At 43.8% G+C, this 14,369-nt stretch overlaps 1 protein-coding gene across 5 annotated transcripts in view; it reads left to right on the forward strand.

Annotated features, from left to right (window-relative positions):
- SMG1 (SMG1 nonsense mediated mRNA decay associated PI3K related kinase) overlaps nt 1-14,369 on the forward strand; it is an 86,221-nt gene that overhangs the window by 44,745 nt on the left and 27,107 nt on the right. For all 5 annotated transcript variants that reach the window (XM_019753034.2, XM_019753032.2, XM_019753033.2 and 2 more), the window contains 15 exons: nt 352-494; nt 654-855; nt 3,623-3,732; nt 4,429-4,576; nt 4,947-5,106; nt 5,843-5,963; nt 8,821-9,069; nt 9,385-9,669; nt 10,629-10,773; nt 10,889-11,027; nt 11,950-12,180; nt 12,273-12,450; nt 12,947-13,108; nt 13,679-13,896; nt 14,146-14,300. In XM_019753034.2, the coding sequence (XP_019608593.2) occupies nt 352-494; nt 654-855; nt 3,623-3,732; nt 4,429-4,576; nt 4,947-5,106; nt 5,843-5,963; nt 8,821-9,069; nt 9,385-9,669; nt 10,629-10,773; nt 10,889-11,027; nt 11,950-12,180; nt 12,273-12,450; nt 12,947-13,108; nt 13,679-13,896; nt 14,146-14,300 (2,646 nt within the window). The remainder of the gene's footprint in view (nt 1-351; nt 495-653; nt 856-3,622; nt 3,733-4,428; nt 4,577-4,946; nt 5,107-5,842; nt 5,964-8,820; nt 9,070-9,384; nt 9,670-10,628; nt 10,774-10,888; nt 11,028-11,949; nt 12,181-12,272; nt 12,451-12,946; nt 13,109-13,678; nt 13,897-14,145; nt 14,301-14,369) is intronic.

Consider the following 14,369-nt stretch of genomic DNA (forward strand, 5'->3'; position numbering starts at 1 on the left):
TTTCTTTTTTTGATACCCAGAAGTTTTAAATTAGTATGCCATTAGTTAGATCTGGTACTGTATGGATTCTTTTCTTGTAGTTATTCTTCTACTTAGCCTTTGCACACATTGAGATCAGATACCTGAATGTTCTTTCTGTTAGTTATTTTATGCTTTTTTTTTTTTTTTAACATTTAACAGTCTATTTTCACTTGTTATAAGGAAGAGATCTAATTTTGTGCACCCCCAACTCCATGCAAAATAATGAACTCATTGTTTAGCTCAGTTTATCGAATAATTCATTCTTTCCAGTTTTTTTGGCAGTGAAATATGTGGGTAATTTAAAAACAAGAGTGTCACTTTGCGTTGAAGGTTTGAAAAGGCCTCTGTGGAGTACCAGGAGCACCTGTGTGCCATGACCGGCGTCGACTGCTCCATCACCGGCTTCGACAAGTCCGTTCTCACGTTGGCCAATGCCGGGCGCAACAGTGCGAGCCCCAAACATTCTCTGAACGGTGAGCATTCAGCATTTAAAGGAACAGTTGTCGTCAAGCAGTTTGTACTGATGCCTCTTACTGTACATTTTTAGATTTCTGTGCTCTGCAACATTTATAACTGCTGCGGATCGGTATCGCTCTCTTTTTTTCTCTCTCTCATAAAATATTTTCACGCAGGTGACGCCAGAAAAACTGTGCTCTCCAAACCAACTGACTCTTCCCCTGAGGTTATAAATTATTTGGGAAATAAAGCCTGCGAGTGCTACATTTCGATCGCTGATTGGGCGGCCGTGCAGGAATGGCAGAATGCTATCCACGACCTGAAAAAGAGCACCAGCAGCACTTCGCTCAACCTGAAAGCGGATTTCAACTACATAAAGTGAGGACTCTTTTTCCTTTATAAAGCATGGTACTCAAGTCCGTTACACAAATTTTCAGTGACTTGAAAGGCTTCCTCTATGGCAGAAAAATAATAAAATTGGTCATACCTACTATTGCAAGATGGTCGTAATGGTAATAATACTGCATTCTGAAAATGACTACAGTGAGAAACCAACATTAAATGTGCGGAGGGTGTTCATGGTATGGGGAAACAAAACCAGCTCGTAACTGTTGAAGCAGTCGTTCGGTAGTGATTCTCAGAGCCTGCTCCAGAATCAAAATGAATATGTACAGTCGTGCCCCTCTTATCCCCGGGGCATGTGTTCCAAGACCCTCAGTGGATGCCTGAAACTGGACAGTACCAAACCCTGTCTATACTATGTTTTCTCGTACATATATATTCTTATGATAAAGATAAATTAAGCACAGTAAGAGATTAACAAGAATAACTGATAATAAAATAGAGCAGTTATAATGATATAATAAAAGTTATGTGAATGTCGCCTGTCTCTCTCATAACCAATCTGAAAACTGCTAACTGAGATGGCTGCTAAGTGACTAAAGGGCAGAGAACGTATGCAGCGTGAGGGCACTGGACAAAGGGATGATTCTCATCCCAAGTGGGATGGGGTGAGCTTTCATCATCCTGCTCAGAACAGTGCAAAAGAAAACTTAGGAATTATTTCTGGGATTTTCCATTTAACATTTTTGGGCCACTGTTTCCCATGGGTAACTGAAACTGTGGAAAGTAAAACTGCGGGTACAGGGGAACTACTGTAAAGACAAAGTTGTCACTGCTTTACAAAGGATCACATTTGATGGCTTTATTTCTAAACTAGATTTAAATACAGTAAGTCTTCACCAACATCATTGATAGGTTCCTAGAAACTGACTTTTAAGCAAAACAATATATAACGAAACCAGTTTTACCATAGGATAATTGATGTTAACAAGAGTAAGTTCCTACAGCGTGTTTCTAGTCACAAAAATATCACCAAACTTCTAAATAAAGACCCAAAGCAGTTCTCATAGTAAACATTGAAATAAATGTGAGCTACATGGGAGACAATTAAAGGCCTACTTTCCTTTTCACTCTCTACTCTGGAGCCTCTGTAAGCTGCCAAACCACAGATAAGGCTTTGGAGAAGAGTGAGTGAAAAGGAAAGAGGCCAAGGTCAGAATCCTTTCCAGCATCTGTTAAGGGATGGGAGTTGGAGCCATTGAAGAAAACACAAGGACTTTGAGGAAGGAGGTGTTGCAGCTGTAGCAGGGCCAGACAGGAGTAGTTGCCTTGTCAGGAGCTCCAGAGATTGCAAGCAAGAAGAGCTTGTTGAGAGAGGAAGACCAGCAGTCAGGTGGAGTACTATTGAGTGGTGGAGAAATTTGAAAATGAAAAGCTCTAGTTTGGTTAATTGGGTGGTGAGTTTTTCCTGAAGTCTGGGAGAGGAAGCTGTGGCTGGAGGAGAATGTTGTGTTTTTATTTAATATTGGCGAGATTAAGTGTTCTTTTAGACCCAGAGGGAGGAGCCACTAGAAAGCAGAAGTTGAAGAAACAGGATGAAGACCATTAAATGAAGGCTTAACTGGATCGCACCTTTTCTGTGCCTCAAGAAATGCAGTTCAAGTTAGATGCAGATAGTTTTGGGAGTGGATAGTGGGTTGGGGTGAGGGTAGAGGGAATTAAAGCCTGCTTTGTCCCCCTCCCCTCCCCCACAAGTCAGTCATTAGCTGGAAGTGTGAGGGCGTTGTAGATCTTAGTGGGCGAGGAGGGCACCTGCCACGGGAGAGGCTTAGACCCTGGAGTGGCAGGAGAGGTGAGTGTGTTGGTCTCCAAACCTGGACAGTTCACCAGCGCCCAGGGATTTGGGCTGACCTGAGAAGCTAGTAGTTGCTTTGATCCAGGCTTGGGGCTCATTAAGGTGGACGCAGGTACAGTCACATGATGTCCATTTCTTGTGCTGGATTCAGGCTGCGATGTAAGGGAGGCGACACAGTGAGGGAGACTGGAAAAGATGGGAGATTAATGGAAAAGAGTCACTGAGGGACTGTAAGTCTTCGCTTTGGTTGGAGAGCAGCTGTAATAGGAACGGGAACTGGTGAGGATCTGAAAGTAGCGGGGGTGGGGGATGGGGCCCTGGGAGGATGAGGCCTCATTCTGGCATTGGTGCCACCAGACTGTCGGAAGGAGTTTCAGAGCTATCGCCATTTTCTGATACGGTGAGGAGATGGAAAGGAAGAATTCTCTGAAAGAAGAGAAACAGGTTCCATGAAACAAAGTGGAAAAGGTAGAGAGGGCAGGGGCATCAGCAGTGAATGGAAGCAGGGCTGGGATATAAGATTGAGATAACAGCATGGGAGACCCCCAGGGTCTTACGCTTTGGTGATGGCTGAGGCCGTGGTGGAAGTTTAGTTATAGCTCAGGGAGAGCTGGTTGTTCACGTTGCCCTGCAGAATTCCTGTCAGTTTGTTGGAGGGGCCCAGAAGATAATAGGCTGCAAAAAGACGGAGGAGACTTGGAGGGGTGAGTAGGCTAAACTGAATGTTTATAGTTGAGACTTTCCCGTTTGCCACTTCGATTTCAGTGCTAGTTAAGATGTTAGTCACATCTTCAAAATAAAAATAAAATGGCGGCCTCCGTGAGATGAACTTCATCAAGAGTGTTGTGTACCTGTGATGTCTTTTCCTAGAATTGGTGCTGTTTTTTTTTTAATGGTTCCACAGGCTGAATAGGGTGTGATACAAGCTAACCAATATTTTAATTACAGATCACTAAGCAGTTTTGAGTCCGGAGAATTTGTTGAATGTACTGAGCAATTAGAATTGTTACCAGGAGAAAATATCAATCTACTTGCTGGAGGATCAAAAGAAAAAATAGGTATTTGAGATAATTTTAAATGTTTAAAATATTTTTATGAATAAGTTGCTCAAAATGTTTGGTTTAATATGTTTTACTGGAAAATCTGTAAGTTATACATTTATTTGGGGGCAGAGTCCCATGTGAAGCAACAAATTTAGGACTCCTCTGTTTATGTTTGATTTGGCAAGAAAAAACAGTTTGATTAAAATTAAGCAAACTAGAAAAAGGCTACGGTAATCCTTAGAGATTTACCTAACCATTTTGTTTGGAAAAGTACAAGTAGTGCTTAAGTTAAATATTTTTTGTGATTGACATCTGGATGTAGTTCATAAATTAAGTTCTTTATCACAATTGAAACATTTTGTAAAATCTTATCCTAGTTTTGTGAGTAGTCTGTGTGTTAGCATTGATTTGCTACATTCGGTAAGATTTGCCAAAGTATAATAAGTCTAGGTAAGCCCCTATAAATAGTGATGTACTGATTTTTGAGCCTTGGAAATTACACCTCAGATCCCCCCCTCCCGTCAGTTAATTTTATATAACATATAATTTTTATATAAGCATCAGAAATATTTAATCCTAGTGTTCAGCCAGCTGAACTGAATATGAAAGGAGGTGTTCATTGGTGGTTATCTTTTTACACTGTGTCAAAATGGCTTACCGCTCATGCGTTAAAAGCAGGGTAACTTAATGGAATCTGTTGACCTCCTGTAGATATGAAAAAACTACTTCCTAACATGTTAAGTCCAGATCCGAGGGAGCTGCAGAAATCCATTGAGGTTCAGCTGTTGAGAAGTTCTGTTTGTTTGGCAACTGCTTTAAACCATATAGAACAAGACCAGAAGTGGCCGTCTGTAACTGAGTAAGTCAGATCGGGGTGAATGTTCATTGTGTGCACCTTAGGACAAGTGTATGTACTGGGGGTGAGGGTGGGGGCCGCTGCCAGAGCACTGCAGGCTTGCTCGTCGTGAGAGCTGCCCTGCAGTTGTACAAGTCGTAAGGTCTGTGAATGAAGGCCACTTGCCAACATTACTGAGGTTGGAACTCAATAAAATGCAAAAATCCCCAAAGCAGTGTCCTGACTTGCTTCTATCGTGTCCTGAAGGGCAGGCTGCTCCTCTTTCTTCCCTGCTTTGGTTGCCAGTATGGAAGCATCTTACCTAATTGCTTTAGCCCTTTGGTGTTACAAGCTGAGAAGTCTCATTTATTAATTAATAACTATTTTGTTGCAGAAACGTGGTAAAGTACTTGAAGCAAACTTCCCGCATAGCTATTGGACCACTAAGGCTGTCTACTTTGACGGTTTCCCAATCTCTGCCAGTTCTGAGCACCTTACAGCTGTATTGCTCTTCTGCTTTGGAGAACACAGTTTCTAACAGACTTTCCACAGAGGTGTGTATATGTGTATTTTTACCAGGATGTTCTTTGGAATGTTAACAGGCGCTTGTGTAGGACAGAGACTACTATTTTTCACGTTTTTAAAACAGCATTTGTAGTTTTTGTTGGCTAAGCTACATCTAGACATCCAGACATCTAGAATGCCATTTTCAGGCAGATTGCATTTGAGTTTGTAAGGCAGATGGAAGAACCTAAGATCTATAATCTCAAGGATGGTAATTGCTTAATTGCTTTTTTTCTTTTTCTTTGTTTTTGGAAGAGGGATTGGAGTACGTAAATATATTTCCTTTGGGCAGATTATATAAATTTTAGATTTGACTAAAACGAAGTCATCCCCTCTCTTCCCTGGTGGTACAGTTTAACCAACTGTACCAACGATGGGCCCTTCCCAGAGAAATTACAATCTCTGAGATTGTGTTTATGAAGCAGTAGTTTTATGTTTTTTCTGTAATTTAGCTTCTGCTTTATAGTAAATACATGTACCTACTTTATGGCAAAGTATATTGATAAATTGGACTTATATTCTGAAAAACAATTTTTTTGAGGGGGCAAAACAAAGGTTTTCTCTTAGAGGCTTTTCCTCTTATGATTAGAAGATACAGTGAGGAAAGGGGAGGGTTGAATGGATAAAGCTGGAGTTGAGTTGCTGCAGGCAGCCTGTGGGTTGGAACTATGCAGTCTGCCCGTGTAAGACACCTGTGCACATGACGATGTGGTTTGTCTGCGGCAGGATTGTCTCATCCCGCTCTTCAGCGAGGCCTTGCGCTCCTGCAAGCAGCATGACGTGCGGCCGTGGATGCAGGCCTTGAGGTACACCACGTACCAGAGCCAGCTGTTGGAGAAGATCAAAGGTAACTAGGCCTTTTCGTAAGTAGCTTTACTGAGACCTGATTTACACGGCTGAAGGGTCCAATTCCGTGAGTTTGACGCGCCTTTACCTGTGTAACCACTGATAAAATAAAAATAGAGAACACTTATCTATCCAGAAGCTTTCCTTACACCTTTTCCAAGCTCTCGCCCACCTTGCTGTCCCAGACAACCTCTATGGGTTAGTCTTGTCTCTCCCAGAGTGTTGTCTAAATGTCATCATGAAGTATGCTTGCTTGTGTCTGGCTTCTCCTGCTTAGCATTTTATTATGTGTGAGGGTCACCCATGGTGCGTGTGTACGTGTGGCCCTTCCTGTTGTTGAGTGATGTCTATTGTGTGGGTAGACCAGTTTGTTTATCTGTTGACCCTTTGATGGGTATTTGAGTTGTTTTCAAATTTGGGCTATGACATATAAAGCTGATGTGAAATCCACGTACCAGTCTGGGTGGGCGTGTACTTGCGTTTCTTCTTTAAGTTCCTGTGAGTGGGTTGTTGGCTCATAGGGTTTAATGCTCCGAATAGTTGGGCAGTTTCTCCTAAAGCAGTTGTCCATTTTCCATTCCCTCTGGTACCTGCACGCTTGGCATTGTCTGTCTGTAATCTCAGTTCCTGGTGTGAGGATGTAGTACTACCTCACTGCGGTTTTACTTACATTTTCCTGATGATCAATGGTGGTGAGCATCTTTTCATTGCCTAGTGGCCACTGGATTCCTTGTTTTCTAGAGTGTTCCAGTCTTGCCCATTTTTAATGAAGTCATAAGATTTGTCTGTATGTTCTGGGTATGGATTCTTTGTCAGATATAATACACTGTGAATGTTAAGTTTTAAACACTCAAAATAAATAGTTAGAAAATTTGTATATTTATACATTTCTTTTTAAAGAAAGAAATGTCTGTCGTGTTAAATGGATGCTAGCAATTTACATTTTATCGCTCTAAAATGGAAGTTGCCAGAATTTTGTAGAATTTTACTGGAAAACGTGGTAGCTGGGGTTACTGAGTATTTGAGTATTAAATTTCAACTAAGCTAATGTTGGGGAATGAATTTGCATTTCAGGGTGATTATGGATAATGGTGACTCACCAGTACCTTCACTGCCATATAGACCTGGGTTTGAATCATTAGCCCAACATTGCAACTTGAGGGACCTTAGGGCAAGTCATTCAACTTCTGAGTCACTTTTCTTTTTAGTGATGGGGATTGCCCCACTCGTATGATTCTTGCAAGAATTGGAGATAAGACCAGGTATATGTATAAAAGCCCTTGCACAGAGCATGACGTGTAATAGGACTAGAAATACCACCTCTTTTTCCATCCTCCTCTTACTGAACGAGTTTTAGAATCGGAAGAAAAATTCAGTGACCCAGTGGTTATATTTGGAGACAGAACTCCACTCCGCAGTTTTCTTTCTTTATTCAGCAAGTGTTTATCAAGTGTGTGCTTTGGGCCAGGTGTACTGCGCTTGAAGTTGGCAGTAGTGGTGAACAAGACGAGCCTGTTTTCTGCATTCCCGGGACCAAAGGGATTCTAGAGTCCAGCAGGGAAAAGTGACGTCAGGCAAGGTGCAGCACCATGGTGTCTGGATGGGCGTGCACATGCGTGGTGCTCAAGAAGTGCAGCCGGGGCACCGCTGAATCCCAGGATTCGGAAAGGACCGGGGAGGAAGTACTGTTTCACCTGAGACGGCAGGGAGGTAGAGATGAGAAAGAAAGCAGACTGATTTAGTTGAACAAAATAAAAATCCTATGTGAAGGCCAGAGGCCATAACGAAAGATTCTTAGATGACTCCGTTCCCCTAAGAGAGAGTGGGAAGAGATGAAGCTGGATGAGCTGGGGACTGGGATTGGGGTGGAATGCCAGGCATCAGTGCCTTACGAGTCACTGTCAGGAGTTTGGGCTTTGTCAGAAGGGCAGTGGGAAGCCATCAAGTGCTCACATGTACCTTTGTGTGAGATCACGTCAGTCGCAGGCTGGAGAAGGGATTCAAACAGGGTAAGACTGGGGGCAAAGGAACCCACTGGCTGAAGTCCCCGCAAAAGGTAACTAAGGTAGTGGAAGCAGGGACAGAAAAAAGCAGGTGTGATGTGAGGCTTGAAAGTAAAGTCTAAGGTGACGCTCAGGCACCTGCTCAGGGAGCCGGGTGATCACGTGCCTTTCCTTGAGAAAGAGAGAATAAGAAAAGGAAGTAAAAGGTTGGAAGGGAGGTAGAAAATGGATTCCACTTGGCAGGTTCAAGTGCCTTTGAAATACCTGAGTGTAGGTGACTGGTAAGCAGCTGGGACTTGGCGATAGGTTGGCTAGAGACAAAGGTTCAAGAGTCCTCGGCATTTGCTGGCGTCAGAAGCCAGAGGGGCAGATGCTGTTGTCCAGGCATAGTGTGCAGAGTGAGAAGGGAGCTCAGGTAGGAGCAGCGCCAGTTTTCATGGACGGGCAGTGGTGAGAAGGAGTCTTCTCCAGGGAGGTGAGAGTAGACCAGGCGAGAACGGCAGGGTAGAGGGCACTTCATACAGGAAGTAGGGACGGTCTTTCCCCTCATTCTTGACCCTTTGGCCAAGGCTCTTTACTTAAAAGATTCAGACACTGAAAAGTTAATTTCTTAGAGTGAATGATTTTCATCATATGTATTTATTTCAACAAACATTTATCATGTATTGTATGCCAAGCACTGCACTAACTGTTGGGGACTTAAAGATGGTGAAAAATGAGTCGTCTGTGTTTAGAGAAGCTGTGGGGAAGGTAAGAGTCGGGGAAGAATTTTTTGGTCGTGTTTCTATGCAGTCTGGCATTGCAGGAACTAATAAACCCATCAGGAACTAATATAAAATGTTTTCTTCTTTCCAGAACAAACAGTTCCAATTAGAAGCCATCTCATGGAATTAGGTCTAACAGCAGCAAAATTTGCTAGAAAACGGGGGAATGTGTCACTTGCAACAAGACTGCTGGCACAGTGTAGTGAGGTTCAGCTGGGAAAGACCACCACTGCACAGGATTTAGTCCAGCATTTTAAAAAACTATCAACTCAAGGTCAAGCGGATGAAAAGTGGGGGCCTGAACTTGACATTGAAAAAACCAAGTTGTTACATACAGCAGGTTAGTAAAATGAATTGTGGTCCATACACAACTATAATAAAGATCAAGTGTAGGAATATTATGTAGTGTGTGGTATAAGGCAGTAATAATAGAAGTGTTGATTTTTTCCCCCAGCTATTGCAGACATTTGAGTCCTGAATAAGCATATGTGTAATTGACTTATCTCTATAATTTCGTAGTTCTAAAAAGTAATTTTGTTGCTTGTATATTAAAGTAATAAATGTTTCAAGAGATCATTGCTTGTCACTGAATTTGTGTGTTCTTCAAAGTTCATCCTTTAAGACTTCTAAGGGCTGGTTTTTTGGTTTTCTATAGGCCAGTCAGCACACGCAATGGAAATGTTGAGTTCCTGTGCCATATCTTTCTGCAAGTCTGCCAAAGCTGAATATGCAGTTGCCAAGTCCATTCTGACACTGGCTAAATGGATCCAGGCAGAGTGGAAAGAAATTTCTGGGCAGCTGAAACAGGTTTACAGAGCTCAGCAGCAGCAGAACTTCTCAGGTCTTTCTCCTCTGTCTAAAAACATCCTCACTCTGATAGAACTGCCATCTGTTAATACGACGGATGAAGAGTGTCCTCGGATTGAGAGCGAATCTACAGGTAGGGCTTCTTTGTCTCGTTAGCATTACAATATTAATTTAAGAAGGGATTTTTATCCCCCATTTTAAACTTGAGAATGTTAGGCTGGCTAGACTTGGCCACAAAAAGTGTCTCTCTGGAAATTAAGCATATTGCCTGGAAGTAACTAAAATGCATTGCTTTAGTATCTGCTGCCACTGAAAGTCTGTGAGCTCTGCCCCCAGGCCGTACCTCCCACCTTCCCAAGATAAAATAGTGGTAGCCTGTGGTCCCCTTGACTGGTGGAGCACAGACATTACAGAAAGGTTCCGGTTTCCCATCCTGAAAGGTCCCTCACAGGTGGGGTCGTTCCTTCCTTCAGTGGTGAGTGCTGTTGTGGTGACACCATGGGAGGTGGTTAACCTCTTCGTCACTGACATTGGGCTTCCAATTCTGACGCATGGATTAGAGGGTCTTGAACCTTACTCATAAGGGATGTGTCTGGTGATCTTTATAAATCTTCTTATTGGCAAATGGCATTAGAGCAGACGATTTCTTCACTTTTAAACTGGGAATAAAGAGGCTTGTCTTGTGAAGCTCTGATTGGATGAGATCGTTTGCTCATCACGTATATGTTAATTTTGCCAAAAATTATAAGCTGAATCTACTGAGAGGAAATAGCCATTGAAATCCAGAATGCGAGACATTTTACAACACATCTTACACTTGAACTGTTTATAAAATTCAGTGTCACGAAAGACATGGACGTGTTTTACAGGGCGATACTTTATACTTACTTGGGAAGCTGAGTGATTCATCTCAACATTAGCCTTTGAGACAATCATAATACAAATGAATGCTTCTTCAAATTATGTACTGTAATTTAGGGAACTTATTGTTTGTAGATGGTAAAATCCTAAAATGTTCATGGAAAGGCCGTTAGAAATTTATGACCGTAACATTGCTGAGTTCTTTCGTTGTTGTTTTCTCCATCATGGCAGTGCATATTGGAGTTGGAGAACCTGACTTCATTTTGGGACAGTTGTATCACCTGTCTTCAGTACAGGCACCTGAAGTAGCCAAATCGTGGGCAGCCTTGGCTAGTTGGGCTTACAGGTGGGGCAGAAAGGTGGTTGACAATGCCAGGTATGTATGTTGAAATGTGTGACTGACTTAACGCATTGCAAAATAGACTGAAAATGCCTGCTGACAGGGTCAAGTTTTGGCAGCTGCAACACTGATGGCTTGTTTATTTTTACAGTCAGGGAGAAGGTGTTCGTCTGCTGCCTAGAGAGAAATCTGAAGTTCAAAATCTGCTTCCAGACACTGTAACTGAAGAAGAAAAAGAGAGAATCTATGGTATTCTTGGTCAGGCTGTGTGTCGGCCCGCGGGGATTCAGGTAAGGAAGACTCGATGCAGGGGTTGGGGGAGGAGTGTCAAGATCACTGTTCTGATTCCCTCATTCTGAGGAAGGAGAGCTCATTCCTTGATTAAATGTTTTGTTTCTAATACAAACTTGGGTTTTTAAAATGAAAGGGAGTAATGTTTTTCGAAGAAGAAGAACTTCTTGATAAGTCAAGTTTTTTCCTTAGAGTTCATTTTATGTAAAGTAGGTTTTTCTTTTCCTTACTCTTCTGATCAGAAATTAGGTTCTTAACACTGTCTGGGGAGCTTTTATAAAATACGCCAGTGCCTCAGCCCCACCCCAGACATTCTAGATAAGATGTGTGTGTGCGTGCATGTGTCGTGAAGCTTACTAGGTGATTCTGATATGCAGCCGGAATTGAAAACCAGTGGACTAGATCTGTGGGATGTACTCCCTCCACGCTCCAAGGTCTGTTGATTCTAGAATGTAGGACTCAAGTGGTTAGTGGCAGACCGAAACGTTTGGATCTTTTTGCTGAGATAAACTTAGGGACTCAGTTCTTGCCATGGACTTCGGCGTCTCTTCTTGTCTGGGAAGGCAGCTGTGCGCATGCCCAGGGCTTCTGCTGTACCGGGTACGGTGGTTGTGACTGTCTTTTCACTGAGCTGCAAACTTTTCAACAGACGATGTCTCAGGTTCTGCAGGCAGAACAGCATGTGGTAGCTTAGAACATCTAAAGTCCAGAATCGCTTTAATCTTTGCTAAATGCTTATATCCTTCATTAGCTACACTAGGAAATAACAGAGAGAAGCATCTTGGCCGTGATTTAGCCTGTATCGCACTAAGTCGGGAGTAATTTGGTGAGGAAATGCTTTCATATGACAGGAAAGTCAGGTACCTTCCTCCCTTTGCAGTTGTGTTACAAGTAGCATTTTTTGGCCCGATTTGTCTTCAGGATGAAGACATAACGCTCCAGATAACAGAAAGCGAAGATAATGAGGAAGATGACATGGTTGATGTTATCTGGCGTCAGTTACTGTCCAGCTGCCCGTGGCTGTCAGAACTGGACGAAAGTGCGACCGAGGGTGTGCTGAACGTGTGGCGGAAAGTTGTGGACCGCATCTTCAGCCTGTACAAACTGTCCTGCAGCGCGTATTTTACTTTCCTGAAACTCAACGCTGGTCAGGTAGGTTCTACGGCGTTCATTTGAACTTTCCTAACACACGAAACTGGTATTCTGAATTGTTTCCTCATTTCTCCCGTCTGCCTCCACCCCAGATTCCTTTAGATGAGGATGACCCCAGGCTGCACTTGAGCCACCGAGTGGAGCAGAGCACCGACGACGTGATCGTGATGGCCACCTTACGACTGCTGAGACTGCTCGTGAAGCATGCCGGCGAGCTGCGGCAGTACCTGGAGCATGGCTTGGAAACCACCCCGACTGCCCCGTGGAGAGGTGACCGTCTAAGTGTTTCAGGGAGAGTGACCTCTGGGTCGGCTTGCTCACGTAGGAAGACACGGTAGTTCTTTTGTGTTGGTTCTTTGACTGTGTGACGCAGTAGCTACAGTCGTTCGTAGGACTCCCGGACTGCTGTCACACCCCTTCCCTCCCACCTGTCAGAGGATTGGGAGGCTGAGAGGCAGAAGCTTTTCATAGACAAAATGAATTTGGGAGAGAGTGGTAAAAATAAGTTTCAAGCAATTTCATAAACACTTTGTAAAAGGTCTACGTCTCCTTTTAGAGCATTCACAGAAGACACCTTTCTCTAGAACACTTTGTAATGGCTCTGGACTGTGATTATCCCCATCGGAGCTACTGTGTATGGTTCTTGGTTACCACCAAGAGACAGCTGAGGCCTTAGCAGTCATGCTGGCACATCAGGTTTCATCCTTGTGCATCCACTCTGTTGACTAATAACTTTAAAGTATGTTTCTTTCTTCCTACCCTGAAGGGATTATTCCGCAGCTTTTCTCACGCTTAAACCACCCTGAGGTGTACGTGCGCCAGAGCATTTGTAACCTGCTGTGCCGCGTGGCCCAGGACTGCCCGCACCTCATTCTGTACCCTGCCATCGTGGGCACCATTTCGCTCAGCAGTGAGTCGCAGTCTTCAGGTACGCGCGCCTAAAGCACCGCTCCTTTAAGGGTCACTTGTTTTGCAAATAGTGTTTTGTTAGGTAAATGTTTCTGAGCTTTATGTTCCAGAGTTGATAGAGTTTGTAATGTTTCCAGTAATAATAATTGCCATTTATTGAGGGTGTAACGACTGTCTGGCACTAGGACGTGTGCCTTACACGTCACCTTCAGTGTCGCCCTATGCCAACAAGGCATGGAGAGGCCGAGTCCCTCACGCGTATTCACTGAGCTGAGTAACGGGTGGACGAGGGTTGGAGCCTAGTTCTGACTCTGGCTGGGAGAATACTTTATTTGTTGGCACTTGTTTATTATTTCCCCCCGCCCCCCACCATTACCTTCTGTTAGCTTATAATATTAACGAATATAAAAAACTCAGTTTGTAAGAAGGCAGGTTGTCCGTGATCTTCGAAAGCCACTTTTGCACACAGAATGCCAGTTAGTTTTAAAGAGTGCTCTGGAGTTAGAGATTTATTGATGGTTCCTCTAAGGTGACATAGGCACATGGGAGGAACATCCAAAGTACACCTGACGCTCCCATTTCATTCTAGGAAATAAGTTTTCCTCCTCAATTCCAACTTTACTTGGCAACATTCAAGGAGAAGAATTGCTGGTTTCTGAATGTGAGGGAGGGAGCCCACCTGCTTCTCAAGATAGCAACAAGGACGAACCCAAAAGCGGGCTGAATGAAGACCAAGCCATGATGCAGGATTGCTACAGCAAGATCGTGGAGAAGCTGTCCTCTGCCAACCCAACCATGGTGTTACAGGTACAGAGACCAACTCCGCCACCCCACCCTCCAAAAAACACCCCATTCCAACTGCCGTGGAAATACTCGAGGAACACAGCTTTTGGAATGCCCCACGTTGGTTGTACAGCTCGGGATGAGTGGGCAGAAGCCCCATGTCCGATGCCCTGTGGGACGGGGAACTCGGGTGCTCACTGCCTGGCGGTTTGCCGTCTGCAGAGCTGTGCTCGGCAGGTTGGAGACGAGCATTGGGCTGTGCTGTGTCCGCAGGTCCAGATGCTGGTGGCTGAGCTGCGCAGGGTCACCGTCCTCTGGGACGAGCTCTGGCTGGGAGTGCTGTTACAGCAGCACATGTACGTCCTGAGACGAATCCAGCAGCTCGAAGATGAGGTGAAGCGAGTCCAAAACAACAACACCCTCCGCAAGTATGTTTTCATACACTTACGCTGCTGCTTTTTTTCCAAGTAAAATAACATAACGTAAAATTGGCCATT

This window comes from Rhinolophus sinicus, linkage group LG18, assembly GCF_036562045.2.
Source record: "Rhinolophus sinicus isolate RSC01 linkage group LG18, ASM3656204v1, whole genome shotgun sequence".
In the NCBI taxonomy this organism is placed as follows: domain Eukaryota; kingdom Metazoa; phylum Chordata; class Mammalia; order Chiroptera; family Rhinolophidae; genus Rhinolophus; species Rhinolophus sinicus.